This window comes from Oreochromis niloticus, linkage group LG7 (genome assembly GCF_001858045.2).
Source record: "Oreochromis niloticus isolate F11D_XX linkage group LG7, O_niloticus_UMD_NMBU, whole genome shotgun sequence".
NCBI classification, from domain to species: Eukaryota; Metazoa; Chordata; class Actinopteri; order Cichliformes; family Cichlidae; genus Oreochromis; species Oreochromis niloticus.
This window is the reverse complement of record NC_031972.2, coordinates 45,267,759-45,284,072: the sequence shown is the minus strand read 5'-3', so window position 1 is coordinate 45,284,072 and position 16,314 is coordinate 45,267,759. Positions and strand designations below refer to the sequence as shown.

Genomic DNA, 16,314 nt, shown 5'->3' with positions numbered 1-16,314 from the left:
ACTTGTATCTGGCAAAAATGGTGTTCGTTTTCGGCATGAGGTACTGTTCAAACCTGTCGAGATAGGTGGTCAGCTTTTTAGCTTCTTCATCAGATAGCTGCCATGTGTTATAAATGTCTCTGCCTCTTTCTCCTACCCACAGAAGAAGATAGCTGCACTGGGTCTCCTCGGGCTTGCCGCTTAGCGGGCCGCTAAACATTAGCTTCACATGTTGTACGAACCTCCGCCAGGCATCGGGAAGATTAGCTGAATCCCAGTCCATTCATGGTGCAGGAACTCCCGACGAATCCATTTCGCGCTGTCAGTGGGTGTTTAGTTCGATTTTCTCTGACACCATGTAATATTCTGTTCTCAAACTTATGAATGACACATTCTTAATCTGCTTCATGAGCCACCATTTTCTTTATTTGCCGCTCATTCAGTCCAACATAACACACACCCACTTCCGTAAACAAACACGCCCTGTTGCCACTACGGTGAACCACAAGGGACAATAAGCACGGCGTGCAAACATTATAAACAATACAACAGTATTCAGGAAGAAAACCAAACATTGCATATATTTTTTATCATAACTCTGGTTTCACGTGCCCTATCAACACAAGTTAAAAACTGGTATAAAGTCCACACTTTTTCCGTCAATTGTTCCGTCTGTCCTGCTCACATCTCCAATGGTTGTACACGTCGCCATTAACGTGGCTTCACTCCACATCAGCCACGCCGCTTTGCTAGCTAAAACACCGACGTCGACACATAAGGACGCTGTCATAGCCTGTCAACGACGTTGATTAGCTATGTACGTACGAATGTGAATCGCATTATTGGCGGGACTATGGGATAAGGTGGCATCGTTCTAATTAGTGATGGTAAATTTGATTCTTTTTACTGAATCGAGTTTTAATGAGTCACTCACCAAAGTGAATCGGGTTTTTTTGAGTCATTTGATTCACTGAATCAGTTGACCAGATAGTGCAAAAAATGTACATTTTCACTCAAACTTAATTTGTTTCTCTTTTCATGTATATCCTACTGCTAAGATGAGTGATTCTAAAAGAAAACAACTATTTTATAGAGCAAAAAAGAGCAAAAAAAAATTCTAAAGGGAACATTTATTTTGTTTATTTTTATTTTATTAGTATTTTCCTTAAATGTGTCAAATTTATATTTTCTCATCTAAATGTCCACTGAACTGTGAGCCAGGGGGCGGTAATGCGCCTTAACATTGGTTGCCAAATGAGAAGAAGAAGAAGCTGTGAGCCAGGAGGGAAGGGGTGAGTGAGGGCGTTTCTCAATATGCGTACTTGTGCGTACTTGTGTTCTCGTGTACTCGTGATACGTCATCAGTCGGAGACCAAGTACTGTTCCAATTCGAAGTACGCATCAAGCCGAGAACGCGAAAAAGTCCCGGATGTGTTCTCGCTCCGCCCGTTTTATCGAGCATGCATCGGTGTGGACTTGGTACAGCTAAATATCCCAGAATGCATTTCGTCCAAAACTCAACAGCGGACTCCCGGCACATCGTTTTCAACCCCCCGCTCGCGGTCTTCTCACTACTCAGGTTAAAGAAACCCCAGCAGCTGTCTATAGTATTGAGTGTCCACTAAAATAGAAATAAAAGCGTTCTAACATCTCACCTGCTTGTTTTTATTAAGGTATGTACACGTATGTACATGTACACTATTTTTATTAATAGAGGTTTCACTACTGAGGTTAAAAATGATATATAAGTCACTTAGATCACTTCTAAATGTTAATGTTTGGTTTATTTCAGTGTTTTATTTGTTCCTGAGTAAACCGGTTTGGCTGTGATTAAAGTTAAGCTTCATAACATGTTACTCACAGTTAAATTAAGAGGGGACGGCAGTAAAAACTCCGGACCTGTGACATCATCACGTACGCAGGTGTTCCAATTGTACAAATCGCGAGTCCGTGCTCGCGTTCTCAGCGGGTACGTACTCGGCGGGTACGTACTCGGCGAGAACGCGAGTACGTACTCGCGTACTTGAGAATTGAGAAACGGCCTGAGTCGTTCGCTCTATGATTCAGCACAGGAGGGAGGGGGTGAGCGAGTCCTAAGTGATTCGCTTACGCTTACGATTCAGCACAGGAGGGAGGTGGTTAGTGAGTCCTGAGTGATTCGCTTACCCTATGATTCAGCACAGGAGGGAGGGGGTTAGTGAGTCCTGAGTGATTCGCTTACCCTATGATTCAGCACAGGAAGGCAGGGGGTGAGTAGCTCAAATGTGCTGTTAGCATGTTAGCAGAGCGATGCTACTGTGAACCGAGGAGTTATTGTCTTGATGTGAGCTTCTACTCAGGGTTTTTTCTTCCAGTTCAGAGCAGAAATGTTTTTGTTAAGATACTGGATGTTGTGTTTTTCTCCACAATTTTAATTATAAGCTAGATATATTGCTGCTAACAGCAACAGGGATGAGTCAGTGAGTCAGTTGGGCTTGTGAATCATGATTCATGAGTCAGTAAAGTGATTCTCGAGTATTGAACGATTCGTTCATGATTCGCGCATCACTAGTTCTAATCCCATACGGGAGCAGCCAGTCACTTACTAACACTGCAAAACTGAATTGTTAAAGTTTTAATTTTAATTTCAATTCAGGTTAGATTTTTTTCTGTGCGCAGAGACTGTGCCAGCAGTCCGCAATTGCGCACGCGCGCAGTTTAGAGGGAACATTGGCTGAGATTAAAGTTATTAGATTAGATTAGATAAAATAAAATAAAACTTTATTAATCCCCCGAGTGGGTTCCTCCTTGGTTTTCACACAGCTGAATAAACATCAAACAGAAAACTGATTAAACAGAAGTGAGATGGTCGAGAATTTACGCCAGTGTCCTGTTATATTTTAGATAGCAAGGAGCAGACGGCTGAGTTTATTAAACTCCACCGAGATAGCGGTGACGCAAAACTGAAGCCTAGAGTGTCCAATTTCACAGCCGTTTACTTCCGGCCTACCCGATCTTCTGAGGATCCAGCCCACGTAGACCGGGTCCTCAGGAGGATGCAGCCCATGAATTTGGACACGACCGATATTTGAAGTTTACACACCCACATTCTCGCCTGAAAATATGTTAAAAGTTTATTTTGTGACCCAGAAAGATTAATAAGAGTAATTTTAAAACTTAGTAGCGGCCGCCATTGCTGGAAACTGGAGTTTGGCTGGGCCGCGCTATGAATTCTGGGATATGGTGGGCCACGAAGGACACACCCGACCCATCCTTCAAATTCGGGGAAAAGGAGGACGCATTTGTCGGCTGCATTCGGAGGAGTCTACGAATTTGGACAGCCTTCGCCGCGTTGCTGTGACGTAATCGGTCCACAAATGCGTCCTCAGGAGGATGCAGCCCATGAATTTGGACACGACCAATCAGTAATCTACGTGAATGATGTCATTTCCTTGTTACCCGGAAGTTGAAGCCCTCAGCTACAAATGCTACAGCTAAGCTACCAGTATTAAATCCAGTCATGAATGCACAGATTGCTGAGTATTTTCAGCGTGACTTCAAAAATGATGAAATCCTTGTGTTATTAGCTGAATCCCATGGCGTTACTATCAGCAAACGTGCGCACTACTCTGCTCCATATGCTTCTGGGTAACAAGAAAGTGACCTCATTCACGTAGATTACTGGTTGGCAGGACTAACTCGAAATTTTGAGAAAAGTAACTTGAAATTCCGAGTTATGTTTCTTCAAATGTCGAGTTAATAAGTCAAAATTTCAAAAAAATAACTCGAAATTTCGAGTTATGGATACTTGGGGGTTTTTGGGGGTTTTTTTAGTGGTGGAAACGGCTTCCATATCCATTACACATGAACATTCACTTCATGTTTCATTCGCTTTATGGAATCTTTCTTCAATTACATTTTATTAGCCCCTTCTCACAAGAAAATTATATTTAGCACAATGCCTTTTAATACAGTTATATAGGATTACTTTCTTTTACTTTGTCTTTAAACGTCAATGTTTGTCAATCACAATGCATTCAATATAATATTCTTTTTTTTAATCACATTTTTAAATTCAGAGATTCTTCTAGTTAGTAGCTGGCTCATGTGTGTCGCTCCCACTCACTCCACCTAAGTTACTACTTCACACCCTCACACACTAATATTTTAAGTTGGAATCTCCAACAGCTTACAGGTCTTGTCAATTTACACCAAGTGGTGGCTTTGGGAGACAGTGGTAACCAAATCTGACAAAGATATGAGAGCCAAATTGAAATGCCAGTTTGGATTAAATGCTACAGCATCTCATGCACTGCATTGTATAAAGGGACTGGAAGCCTGCACTAGGCTGTCTAATTGAAAAAATTGAATTGAAATTTGTTATTGACTTTTCAAGCTTTATCTGTACAGAACAATGTAATTTACCTTCTAACATCACAACCTCCATGTGAGATAATGTAAAATAATGAGTCTGAACATAACTGTTTCCAACTAAAGGTTGTACATAGCATGGAAATCAATTGATCACTTGCAATTTCTTTAAAGAATGGAAGACAAAAGTAGACAAATGATAAACTTTTAATTACAAATTCATTACTACAGGCACAGAATAGATTTCAGATAAAGTTCAACTCCATTGTTAGTTGTAGGCTTTGCATATGAAAGGCACAGAAGACTGTCTTAGTTAATATTACTTCTTGGCTGCATATTGCCACATACCACAATAACATTCAACAGTGGTTCAGCCAAATATGAGGAAGCAGTAACTAGGGCTGTTCAATATAACGATATATATCGGATGACGATATAAAAACGTCTATCGTTTCCTATTACGCTATCGTTTGTTTCGTGGTGTCGTAAAATAAACTGTTTACAGCAATATTTTTTTCATCGTTTTGATGGTCACTGTAGTGGCTATATTAATTTCTTAAAGTTCTCTCTTTCTCTTATATTTAATATAACCACACTATGGACGGACAACCACCTGTTTTTACGTGTTGTCGTTAGCAGCAATGACGATAAAACCATCGCGTAGCTCCGCTGTCCGCTTGTTTTCCGCATAAACATTTCACAATAAAGCTCAACATCCTGTTGAGACTTTTCAAAATAAACTGAATCACGGGAAAGCGTCTGCAGATAGTTTACGGATGAGAAGCAAAAAAGAGCCGTCAAGTGCTAAAAAATAAACCTTAGACTCAAACTATGAAAGAAAATGGTGGCCCTTACAACTTAAGTCTAAAAATGTATAGTTTCATACATCGGTTAAAACACCCGACTCCAGGTAAAGGACGTCCAGCTGGAAACACCTCATGCAAGGTGAGTTGCCCGAGATTCACAGAATTTACAAAAAATGTTAAATTTTTGTGATTTATATCGTTATCAGGACGATAAATGTCTTATATCGGGATATGAGATTTTGGTCATATCGCACAGCCCTACTAGTAACCACAACAGATCATTGCTCATTCTGGGAAATAAAGCAGCAGCAAACCTGTGGTTCATAAAAAATCCAGATGTTTTACCAGTTTAAACTGAGATTTGACATTAAAGCAGATACCAAACATAATTTTTAACAAGTGAACAGATTTCTTTTTAAGTTACAATGCTTTTTAAATTTTCAAGCATCGTAGTATACACACTGAGGAATTAGCTAAGATGGGTTTAGTAAATTAACTTAATGCAATCAAACAAAAATTAAATGCTCTTAAATGTATATTAAACTTGATTGATCTAACAATAACTATTCAAAGCTCAAAAACACTGCAGTAGAATCATGGCGACTTTATCTCAACCTTGTTGTGTTGTAGATAACAAGAAAACTGCAAGTGCTGCTGAAAATTATTAGAAATAAACTGCTTGGAAAAACTAAATTAAAAACCAATTAGCCAAAACATTTAAAAACTAGACTGCTAGTATTCTGAACCTTTTCTGATGGCTCGAATAATGGTCCATTTTAGTTAACAGTTATCACACAGGTGCATCTTTTGAAATTTAAGGCATCACATCTTAGATGAGGCGGTGATGGCTGAGGCTCCAGGACGGCTGTAAACGTGCAAAGTGGCATCCTGAAAAGTGACAGAGTAAAAAAACAAAACACAAATGAGATCAGATACAAAAAAAACAAAAACAAAAAAACAGGAGAAGGACACAACACATAACAACAATGCTCAGTAACCAGTGTATCTAAGAGCAGACTACAGCAACCTCCCTGAACAGGGTCCAGTATTCATTACAGTGGTAGACATCCAAGAAAGGGATTCCAGTATGAAAAGTTGGACAGCACCAAGCCCCGACACGATTCATGCCTACTGGCTAAAGAAACTGACTACATGAGTGTCTAGCAGCACAAATGAACCAGCTACTAGTCAACGAGAGACACCCAGAATATTTAACGAAGGCTGGACAGTGCTGATCCCCAAGGACCTCCAGAAGGTAACAGTCCCATACAACTACCAACTAATAACCAGGCTCAGTACCACATGGAAGCTCCTGTCAGGCATCATCGCAGCTAACATGAAAAGGCACATGGGTTAGAGCGTCAAGCAAGTCATGAGGAGTCAGCTTTATGTTAAGAACAACACCTATGCCCTGTCCGTGATCAGGTACCCTGCTGGGATAATAAAACTTTAAGCACTTTATTGTCATTGTAGTTATACAATGAAATTTGTTTGGTGGCTCACAGAGGCCAGCAGCAATAAAACAAGATGAAGAATGGTAACATAATAACCAAGTAAACGTAGTAAAAGTATAAAATGTAAAGTAAAAAGAAGACACTTAGCACAGTAAGTAAAAAAATTAAAAAAAAAAATACTAGTAGTTGGCCAAAGGAGGAGATAGAAGCCACTGACATCAAGACCAGGAAGCTCCTGACCATGCATGGAGGGTTTCACTCCAAGTCCAGCACCCTGATACTGTATGCTAAGCGGAGGAGGCCGGGGACTAGTGAGTTAGGGCTGCTCAATTATGGCAAAAATGATAATCACGATTATTTTCACTGAAATTGAGATCTCGATTATTTGACGATGTTTATTTAACAATAACAATGTATTGAATAATGGCTGTAAAGATTGTCAAAAAATAATACAAAATAGTGTGCAAATACTGATTACAGTGCAAATGTTTGCAATATAAAAAATAAATGAAAAATGTAAACATCTATGTTTAGTGAACTTCAAAATACTGCACAATATTTGATCCACGTCTGACTCCGCGAACCCATAATGTTTCCACACCACTGAAGTCGTTTCACCTCTCTTTTCAACCAACGGCATTCTTTCTTCAGCAGCCATTATCCTATCCTCTCCAAATAACTTCTGCTTAGCTTCCCGAGCTTTCCAAGCTTCCCTCGGGTGCTCTTAATTGTTGTGACGCGTGTTCGAAACGCAGAGAGGTGCGCTCGATTTGCCACACGGAGCAGCGCGAGAGTAAAGCACAAGGGAGGTGCTAATAATCGGCTCAGTCATTTTTAATGATCGTTGAAAACCCAGATCGTAATCTAGATTAACATTCGATTAATTGAGCAGCCCTATAGTGAGTGCCATCACCATAGTCCAGGATGAGACAACGAACATCAACGAATATGTCAGGAAAAAAGGCCCCAACCCACTGCATGCTCAGTGAATACCTCAGGCAGCAGAAAGAGGAGGAAAAGGAGGAACCATCATGGATGAATAGGCTTCTGCACAGTATGTACCACCGGCAGATAAAGGAAGTGGCTGGCAGCCAGAAATCCTACCAGTGGCTGGACAAAGCTGGACTGAAAGACAGCACAGAGGCAATAATCATGGCAGCACAGGAACAAGCTCTGAGCACAAGATCCACAGAGGCTGGGTCTATCACACCAGGCAAGACCCCAGGTGCAGGCTGTGTTAAGATGCCCCTGAGAAAATCCAACACATAACAGCAGGGTGTAAGATGGGAGCAGGCAGGGCATACATGGAACGCCATAACCAAGTGGCCAGCGTAGTATACGGAAACATCTGTGCCGAATATGGCCTGGAAGTCCCGAGGTCAAAATGGAAGATGCCCCTAGGGTGGTGGAGAATGACCGAGCTAAGATCCTGTGGGACTTCAAGATACAGTCAGGCAAAAGGGTAAGGGCTAATCAACCCGACATAGTGGTTGTAGACAAGCAGAGGAAAACTGCCGTAGTGACAGACGTAGCCATACAGAATGACAGCAACATCAGGAAAGAAGGAACATGTGAAGCTCGAGAAATACCAAGGGCTCAGAGAAGAGCTCGAGAAAATGTGAAGGGTGAAGATAACAGCGGTCCCAGTGGTAATCGGAGCACATATATACAAACATATACACACATACCTTCTTGGCCTCCGCATTGTACTTCTTGAGAAGAGTCTCAACTTTGTTTCCATAGTCTGGATGCACAGCCTTCAAATTCTCGACCTGCAAGACACAGAAGAAAAATATTACAGTCCTGGAGGATAGCAGGTTCTTTAAAAAACACATTCTCTCCATCTCCCATAAGCCATGAAAAATAAACATTCAGTAAATGCTATTGTAGCATTTTAGATTACATTTATCAATAAGCACAACATGTTTCCTGAAACCTCATATTCCAAAAAGCACAAACTATGAGCGACAGCAAAGTGAGAGACTGTAGTGCTTGGACTCACCATGCGTTTCTGGATGAAGAGCTGGGCTTCTTTTAGAAACCCGGCCAAGTTCTGGCAAAGTCTCTGTCGCTCCTCCTCATTCAGGACCTGAGTGTAGAAGGTGCGAACCTGCAAAAAACACACAGGTTGATCCTCCAGAGGAAAAAGGAACTAATCTGAAACAGATTTTGACTCAGAAGCATCAACTTGATTTAAAGTCTTTAAAAAAAAAAAAGAAAGAAAAAAACCCCCATCCTATTACACTTTCTGTTTATTACTAGTAAGAATTAGCTTTGACTATAGTTCTTTACAATATGAGGCCGAAGAAACCAAACGAGTGCAGTAACAGGAAGAAAAAGCCTTAAAAACTAAATCTAGATATTTCGATTACCCTTTACAAAATGAGCAACTAGTTCATCTTATCATTCGATCCACTGTTCATATTAAATACGAATTTATGCAGCTTTTTAATATTAGCAAATCTGAAAATGCCTGGGCCTCAGACACTCTGTCACACGCCTACAGATCCTGTTAAATCATCAGTACCTGTGTGACATTGTCTTCATCTGAGCTGTTGTAACGAGCAACATCTGCAGACACTTGGAACTTGGACTCCATAAACTGAGGCTGGGTCTCTGGGGCACTGAAGCTGTTAGGGTAGTAGTTTGGAGCGCCACCTGGTGGTCAAACAAAAACAGTGGTGAGGCAGTGAAGGAAAGAAAGAAAAAGTGAACAAAGACGAGATGTTTATGGAAAAACCATAATCAGTGACTATAGTGATGACATACGTTATTCACACATCTGCCACTGTACAATACATGAAATGTAGCAATAAAATTAATGTTTTAGCGCTAGTTTTTACATTTTGTGCACAATGTAGATGACTGTGGTTATGCATGTTATAAAATTATTTCTAATTATTTTATATAATAAGGGTGTGTTTGGATGACTAAGATTTGTTAAAACTCCATCACTGATCGTCTACATTAAAGGTGATATGCACTTGTGTATATGTCACGTATAATAACAGTTAGAAATAACAGTTAAGAACTCAGTATAAATAAATTGTAACACTACCTGGATTAAAATTACAGGATTACTCAAGATTCATTTCTGAGCCACAGGTACCAGACCTGATCACGTCTCACCTTGGTTGTCATACATGCACATCGGACCATCACGCTGGTAGTTGGCCACACGAGCCCTGAAGGGGCAGTTGACAGGGATCTGCAGGTAGTTTGCCCCCAACCGGTGACGATGCGTGTCTGGGTAGGAGAAGAGGCGACCCTAGACAAAGAACATGGAGGACAGAGCTCAATACCAACCTAGCTTTTCTTCATTCCCCCCTAGCTTGTCAAATCTGCCATAATGTCACCTGCAGCATCTTGTCAGGGCTGGGCTCGATTCCTGGTGGCATGTTGCTTGGGTCAAAGGCCAGCTGCTCCACCTCTGCAAAGTAGTTGACCGGGTTTCTGTTCAGAACCAGTTTGCCCACAGGGATCAGTGGGTATTCTTTATGTGACCAAACCTGCACCACGAATAAAATTTACAAATCACAAAAGTCATCTGTGATTTTCAAATTAGCAACTTATTATTTAGAGACATCCTGTGATATTATGGACGTTTTCTGTTGTGCAGAACTGCAGTACCTTTGTAAGATCAAACGGGTTGAACCGGAACTTCTCAGCCTGCTCAAAGGTCATGACCTGGATGTAAAAGGTCCAGGATGGGTAGTTTCCATTAGCAATAGCATTGAACAGGTCTGCAATTCCATAATCTGGTTTGGTGGCTGCCAGGCGGTCTGCCTCTTCCACCGTCAAATTCTTAATTCCTTGATTAGTCTAAAAAATTAATAAAAAAAAATATATATATGAAGTCAGAGATAGTAGAACACACAACATAACAGCTAATAAAGCTGACCTCAGGCAGACCTTATAGTGGAATTTGCAGTAGACACGTTCACCATCGGCATTGACCAGTTTGAAGGTGTGAGAGCCGTAGCCATTCATGTGACGGTGGCCATCAGGCAAACCTCGATCACTGAACAAGAAAGACACCTGCACAGGAGACAAGAGAAGACAAGACCATGAAAACAACTACAAGGGTTTCTGTGCCAATCATTGTCGATGATGACTACAAGTATGAAGACAGCGAGCAACAGTGCACAGAAAGACTCAATTACTTGAAAATATTCTTTATCCTAAATGTGTATTTTAGAAACACCCCAGGTGAAATGACATAATATACTAGACTTTTCAGTATGAGGCTCAGCAGCATCTACCTGATGCAGACTCTCGGGCCTCAAACTCCAGAAGTCCCACACCATGTCAGGGTCTTTCATGTGGGTTTGGGGATTGCGCTTCTGGGAATGAACGAAGGATGGGAACTGCACGGGATTAAATGTGGGACATCAATATAAGACAATGTACAGTTGACTGATATTAGCACAAGTGTTGTGAGGAATGTGTCTCCGGTCTTAAATATCTTACATTATGAATAACAAGCTTGGCTTTCATAAACTGAGTTAAACTAAGAGTGTAAACACCCCATGTTAGATATTTAATGTAAAAACAAAAAAAACAAGATACAAAACTAAAAAAAAAATCATCCACTTATGAATCAGATCTACAATCTGTTCCTGGAGGAATTATTTACATGTTAAAAAATAAAGAAAGAAAGAAAAATAAAGTACTGCTGTAACACTACAACTCTGACACAAAATTATACAAATCTGAACCATTATGGTCTGCCCAGACACATGTGTCCCTACACCCACTCACCAGCATGGCATCCCTGATGAAGAAAATTGGGGTATTGTTGCCTGTCAGGTCCCAGTTACCATCTTCAGTGTAAAACTTGACTGCAAAACCTCGAGGGTCACGCACCGTGTCTGCAGACCCAGACTCTCCAGCTGGGATATTAAAAAACAAACAAACAAACCAAAAGACAGCAACTCCTCAAAAATCAATGAAGTAATTTGGTTAACTACTTTAGACTAAATTTGGAGGCAGTGTGTACCATCTGCAACTTACAGCCAATAGCATTGTTGAAAGTTACCTTTAATGTCCCTTCCAGTGTCACACAAATCAAGATGTTAAGTACACCACTTACCATCACATGGCCAGCTTCTTACAATGAACACTCCTTTAACAAATAACCACTTTTACTCACACTTTGAATTTAAAAGTTTGGTTTGCAACTCATACCAAAAACATTTTCAGCAGTAAATCATTATCATCATCTTCTATTGTTGCATTTTTCTGAAACATTCAATATAATGTTTTAATTGTGAACATTATTTTCCTATGAATGCATTTCAAATGGAACATTTTTCCCCATTAAGAATTGCCTGAAAGCCACTGATGGTCCTCAGTTACATCAATTTAAGCTGCTAGCTAAAACCCCAGTATTGTCCGAAGCTGAGCGGTCCCTCTCCTGCTACCTGCAAATAACAATCAGTCATACGAGTGTAAGGACCTAGAGTGCACTCCGTGGTGCTACTATAGATTTCAATAGCAAGAGTCCAAACTATCACATCAAAAGCTGTGTAAACAGGGAAGAATAAACAACCCCCCCCCTACTAAGCAAATCTGTAACCAAGGCGAACAAGGTGTTCTTACCCACAGTGGAGAAGCGGACAGCAATTGGTGTAGTCTTGCCAACATGCTCAAACACTTTGGCTTTGCAGTAGCGAGTGATGTCATGAGTGACCTCAAAGTAGCCAAACGCCCCTGAATAATGGAGAAAAAAATAAAAATAAATACAGATTTTAAAAGACATGTCTGCTAATATAAGCTTCACAAATTTCGAGTTCTTGTATTTACTTTATTTATCATGAGGACAAATCTAAGACCCAAGTTGTTTGTTGGCTCGTAGGCCAACAAACAACAAGTTCAATGTCTGTCCAAAGTCTCAAGCCCTGATCTGTAAAGCCTGTAAAGATTAACAATTGTTCTCAGTGTGGGGAGACCGTGTCAGCAGTGCGCGATTGCTCACGTGCTCAGCTTAGAGGGAACATTGGGTGCGGGTGACAACGCAGATCAATGGGTACGCACAGCTCTCTCTTCACCACGACGAATGGGTACAGCGTCTACTTTACTGCAGCCGCAGCACCAATCTGTCTGCTGAGCTCTTGCTCCCCTCTCCCCTCACTCATGAACAAGACCCCAAGATACTTAAATTCGTCCACTTGAGGCAGGTACACGCCCTGATGCGGGTACTCCACCGTTTTCCATATTTGAGTATTATTATTGGATCAAAATGAAATAAATATATTGTGATTGTATATCTGGCCACAATCCTTAGTTCTAAGTGTGGGCATGAAATGTCTTGCTGTCTTACTGACCTCAAAGCAAAAAAATGTTGAGTGCGTGAATACAGCATAATGCCTTACCTGCCCCTTTGGCATGGACCACTCTCTCTGGGATTCGCTCACGGTCAAAGTGGGCCATCTCATCTGTGAAGACAACATCTTGAACCAGCAGCGGCCCTCTTGGCCCTGCAGTCTGTAAGTTCAATTTGTCTCCCACTGGATGGCCACCGCCTGTGGTCAGCACATCTGGTTTCTAATAATAGATAAATTAAAAACAAAACAAACAAACAAACAAAAAAAAAACACACGTACAAAAAAAAATAGAAAAAGCATTAAATATATACATCTTGAAGAAAGACTACAAGAACACTAATATGCGACAACTGTCCTTTTCTGCTACTTTAACCTGATGATTCCAGTAAAGAAACAAAATCAGTGCAGTTGCTTAATTACTTAATTAATCAAACTAACAACACGTGATGGCGATTTTGAATGAGTAGTTAAAAAATGCAAACTGTGTTAAGCATAAAAAAATAACACGTGTATACAACGGTGCAGTTTGGCATGTGTCTATCTTACTATTATCTTACTATCATAACAATTACTATGCGCTGTTCAGACGACATCTCTTTCACGGCTGGTTCGCGTGTCTGTTTTTTTTAGTGCCCAAAAGGTCTCAGGTCTGTAGTCACCTACTCGATTTCTTTGAAGAACGTTGGCTAAAAACAATTAAACAGTAATGCTAGCAAGTAAGCCCTTTACAAAACAAAGTTACATGTCTGAATATAATCGTCTACTGAACGATAGGTCTCTCGAAAAGCTAGCTTAAATCGCCCATTTCCAATTCAACATCACCGCGCAACCCCCCAAAAATCGATCAAACCGAATGCATAGACCTGAGAGCCTCTATTCGCCTTCCATGTCTTCATTTGGTCGGTAGCTTTATCTCTGTTGTCAGCCATCTCGACAGCTCAGCGTTTAGACCACACACTATTATCCTGACTCCAGAAAAGAACATTTCTTCTTGGACCTTGCCTGCGATGGTCCTGCCCCTCTTACGCCCCTCTATTCTGATTTGCTCACGGAGTAGCAAACAAAGTTGGTCAGGGATATGTTTACCACCAACCACTGTAGAAATCATAAACGACATAACAGAGACCCCCAAATAAAGCCAAAACGTCTCTATCGCCCCCTGGTGTGTGGCTGCAGTACAGGTAATAAACCCTACCTCCTCCACCTAGCGGACGTACGGGACTGGGCCAGACTAAATATTTTTTCCCCAAAGATGCTTTTTTCCCCCTCATTTCTCATAATTTGATTCTTATTACTATCATAATAGAGTTAAATTACACTTCATCATAAGGGCTTTGACAATTCAGCTGAAGTCAAGGAGAAATTGCGCATCTCTGTTTGGGAATGGCAAAGAGAGGCTGATGCTGAGAGGAGATGCAGCGTTTATGTTCCAAAACCAAACTGATTGTAAAGTGCCGACACTACCCGACATAAGGACCCGAAGGCCTGCCGCATTTGTGATGTGTGATGACGATGTGTGTTTGTAAGGTAATCCGTAAATAACGTCCTTAGGGGCAATTTGTATCTTAATTGCCCCTTGGGGATAAATAAAGTCTTTCTGATTAGCTAGTGCAGTGGTTCCCAAACTTTTTTTGCCAGGCCCCCCTTTTTTACAAGAAAAATGTTCGCCCCGCCCCCCCGCACAAACACATCCTCCAAACACACACACCCATATTTTGTTTACAAACTCCATTGCGGTTTATTTCACACCTCAAACATTTAGTAAACAATTAAGCAAATACAAGTAAACGGCAATAAATCACAGTTAGTAATAAAATATACTACTAACTCTTTTACGCTATAGCTACATTGTAGCCACAGCTGCCCTGGGGCGCACTGACTGAAGAAGAAGAAGAAGAAGAAGCAGCAGCCAGCAGCAGCAATCTCAGGTATTGTAGCTGTGTCCAAATTTAGGGGCCACATCCTTCGGAGCAGTGGCGGAGCGGGGGGTGGCTTACTGGGCTTAAGCCCGGGTTGTTCTTTCAGAAGCCCGGGGTCTTTTGGAGTGTAATTTTTTCATAGTTAGATGCCTGGCTGACATCTGTATAAAACAAAAACTACACACAATATTCGAAGCACATAGTGCACACTGTGGGAATTTACGACTGTGCGTAAATCCCCCCTAATATTGGTATGATCCGAGCTCAGACTTTAAACGACTGAGCGAGGGGACGGGGGGAGCTGCTCCCTGCAAGTGCGCTGTTGGAGAAGCGCAGCCAGGCAGACAGAGGAGAACTGAAGTTTGACCAGGTACCAAAGCAAATCATTCATACTGTACAATTTGTACGTCATATTTATATTATTTGTACAGTACAAATAATATAAATATGACGGTTTATCACAAAAGATTGATGTCAAACGGATCACTTGACCCATATTACGTTACTTGCTCTTAAGTGAATCAACAAATGGCGAAATGAAAAGCCGAACAACAACAATGCTGTTTCTTTAGAGAGTCTTAGCTTACATGTGTGTTTATTTCATATTTTCAGTTGTTACCCTCCATGGCTAAACAAATCGGTTTCAGTAATGTACTGATATACAAGAATGGACATAAGGGGCTTCTTTCAAAGAAAAAACTCAGGTAGATGTTATTTTATATATTATGCTTTGTATGTTGTACAATATATTTCTATGCAAAACAAGAGGAATTTCAATACACAGCAGTATATTCACAGTTTAAACCAGATATTTACATACACTTTATAGAAAACACAAGAACATTTTTTTACTGTACAACATCAATTTAGAGTAAACTTGTTTTGTTCTGGATAAATAAATATTGAAATATCTTTTGAATTAGTTAAATGTCAGAATAAAAAGAGAGAGCTGTCTATTTTTTATCACTTTCATCAAATTTAGGAGTACATGTACACTAAGTTTATTGTTAATTAATACAAAAACTCCAGACGATTCCATTCTGAGCTGAAGAACCTTCTGATAGGTTCGTAGAGTCCATGTGAGTAAATTGGTGGCACACCTGTGGACGCATATAAGGCAAAACACAGAGCCTGTTTCTTTGACATGGGAAAATCAAGAGATATCAACCAAAACACCAGGAAAAGAATTGTGGAGCTCCATAAGTGTGGCTCAATTTTGAATACAATTTGGTGCCATTTGCAATTAAGAAATACAGATAGTTTCTCTCTTTACTCTTAAAGTTAACAAATATGTTTTTTTATATTTATCAATCTAAAAAAATAAACATTTAGTCTGATTTGATGTTACAATTAAAAAAGTGTTTGTGTTTTTATCTGAAGAGTATGTAAATATCTGGTTTCAACTGTATATTTGATGATGTTGGTGTTTGGTTTGATTGTCAGCACAAAGAGGGAGAGAGAGGAACAGAGAGAGAGGAAC

General features: G+C 40.5%; 1 protein-coding gene and 1 long non-coding RNA gene across 2 annotated transcripts; one reads left to right on the top strand and one right to left on the bottom strand.

Annotated features, from left to right (window-relative positions):
- Positions 1 to 4,518: 4,518 nt before the first annotated feature.
- On the bottom strand, positions 4,519 to 13,969 carry LOC100712286 (catalase). Its single transcript, XM_003447521.5, has 13 exons — positions 13,779 to 13,969; positions 12,964 to 13,135; positions 12,191 to 12,301; positions 11,351 to 11,481; positions 10,852 to 10,956; positions 10,502 to 10,627; positions 10,220 to 10,411; positions 9,946 to 10,098; positions 9,719 to 9,857; positions 9,117 to 9,247; positions 8,592 to 8,699; positions 8,278 to 8,361; positions 4,519 to 6,023 (listed from the first exon to the last, which is right to left on the bottom strand). Exons 1-13 carry the CDS (start codon positions 13,842 to 13,844, stop codon positions 5,958 to 5,960), a joined length of 1,584 nt encoding a protein of 527 aa, XP_003447569.1. The 5' UTR covers positions 13,845 to 13,969; the 3' UTR covers positions 4,519 to 5,957.
- A 1,168-nt stretch (positions 13,970 to 15,137) lies between these two features.
- Positions 15,138 to 16,314, top strand: LOC102078092 (uncharacterized). Its single transcript, XR_266324.3, has 3 exons — positions 15,138 to 15,204; positions 15,447 to 15,538; positions 16,278 to 16,314. It is a non-coding gene; the product is annotated as an uncharacterized LOC102078092 (long non-coding RNA).

Coding starts and splice junctions, on each gene's coding strand:
- LOC100712286 (XM_003447521.5), bottom strand. CDS start 13,844: ATGGCTGACAACAGAGATAAAGCTACCGACCAAATGAAGACATGGAAG. Junction 11,482..12,190: donor TGTCCGCTTCTCCACTGTGG/GTAAGAACACCT, acceptor TTAATATCCCAG/CTGGAGAGTCTGGGTCTGCA. Junction 6,024..8,277: donor ACAATGCGGAGGCCAAGAAG/GTATGTGTGTAT, acceptor GTCACTTTTCAG/GATGCCACTTTGCACGTTTA.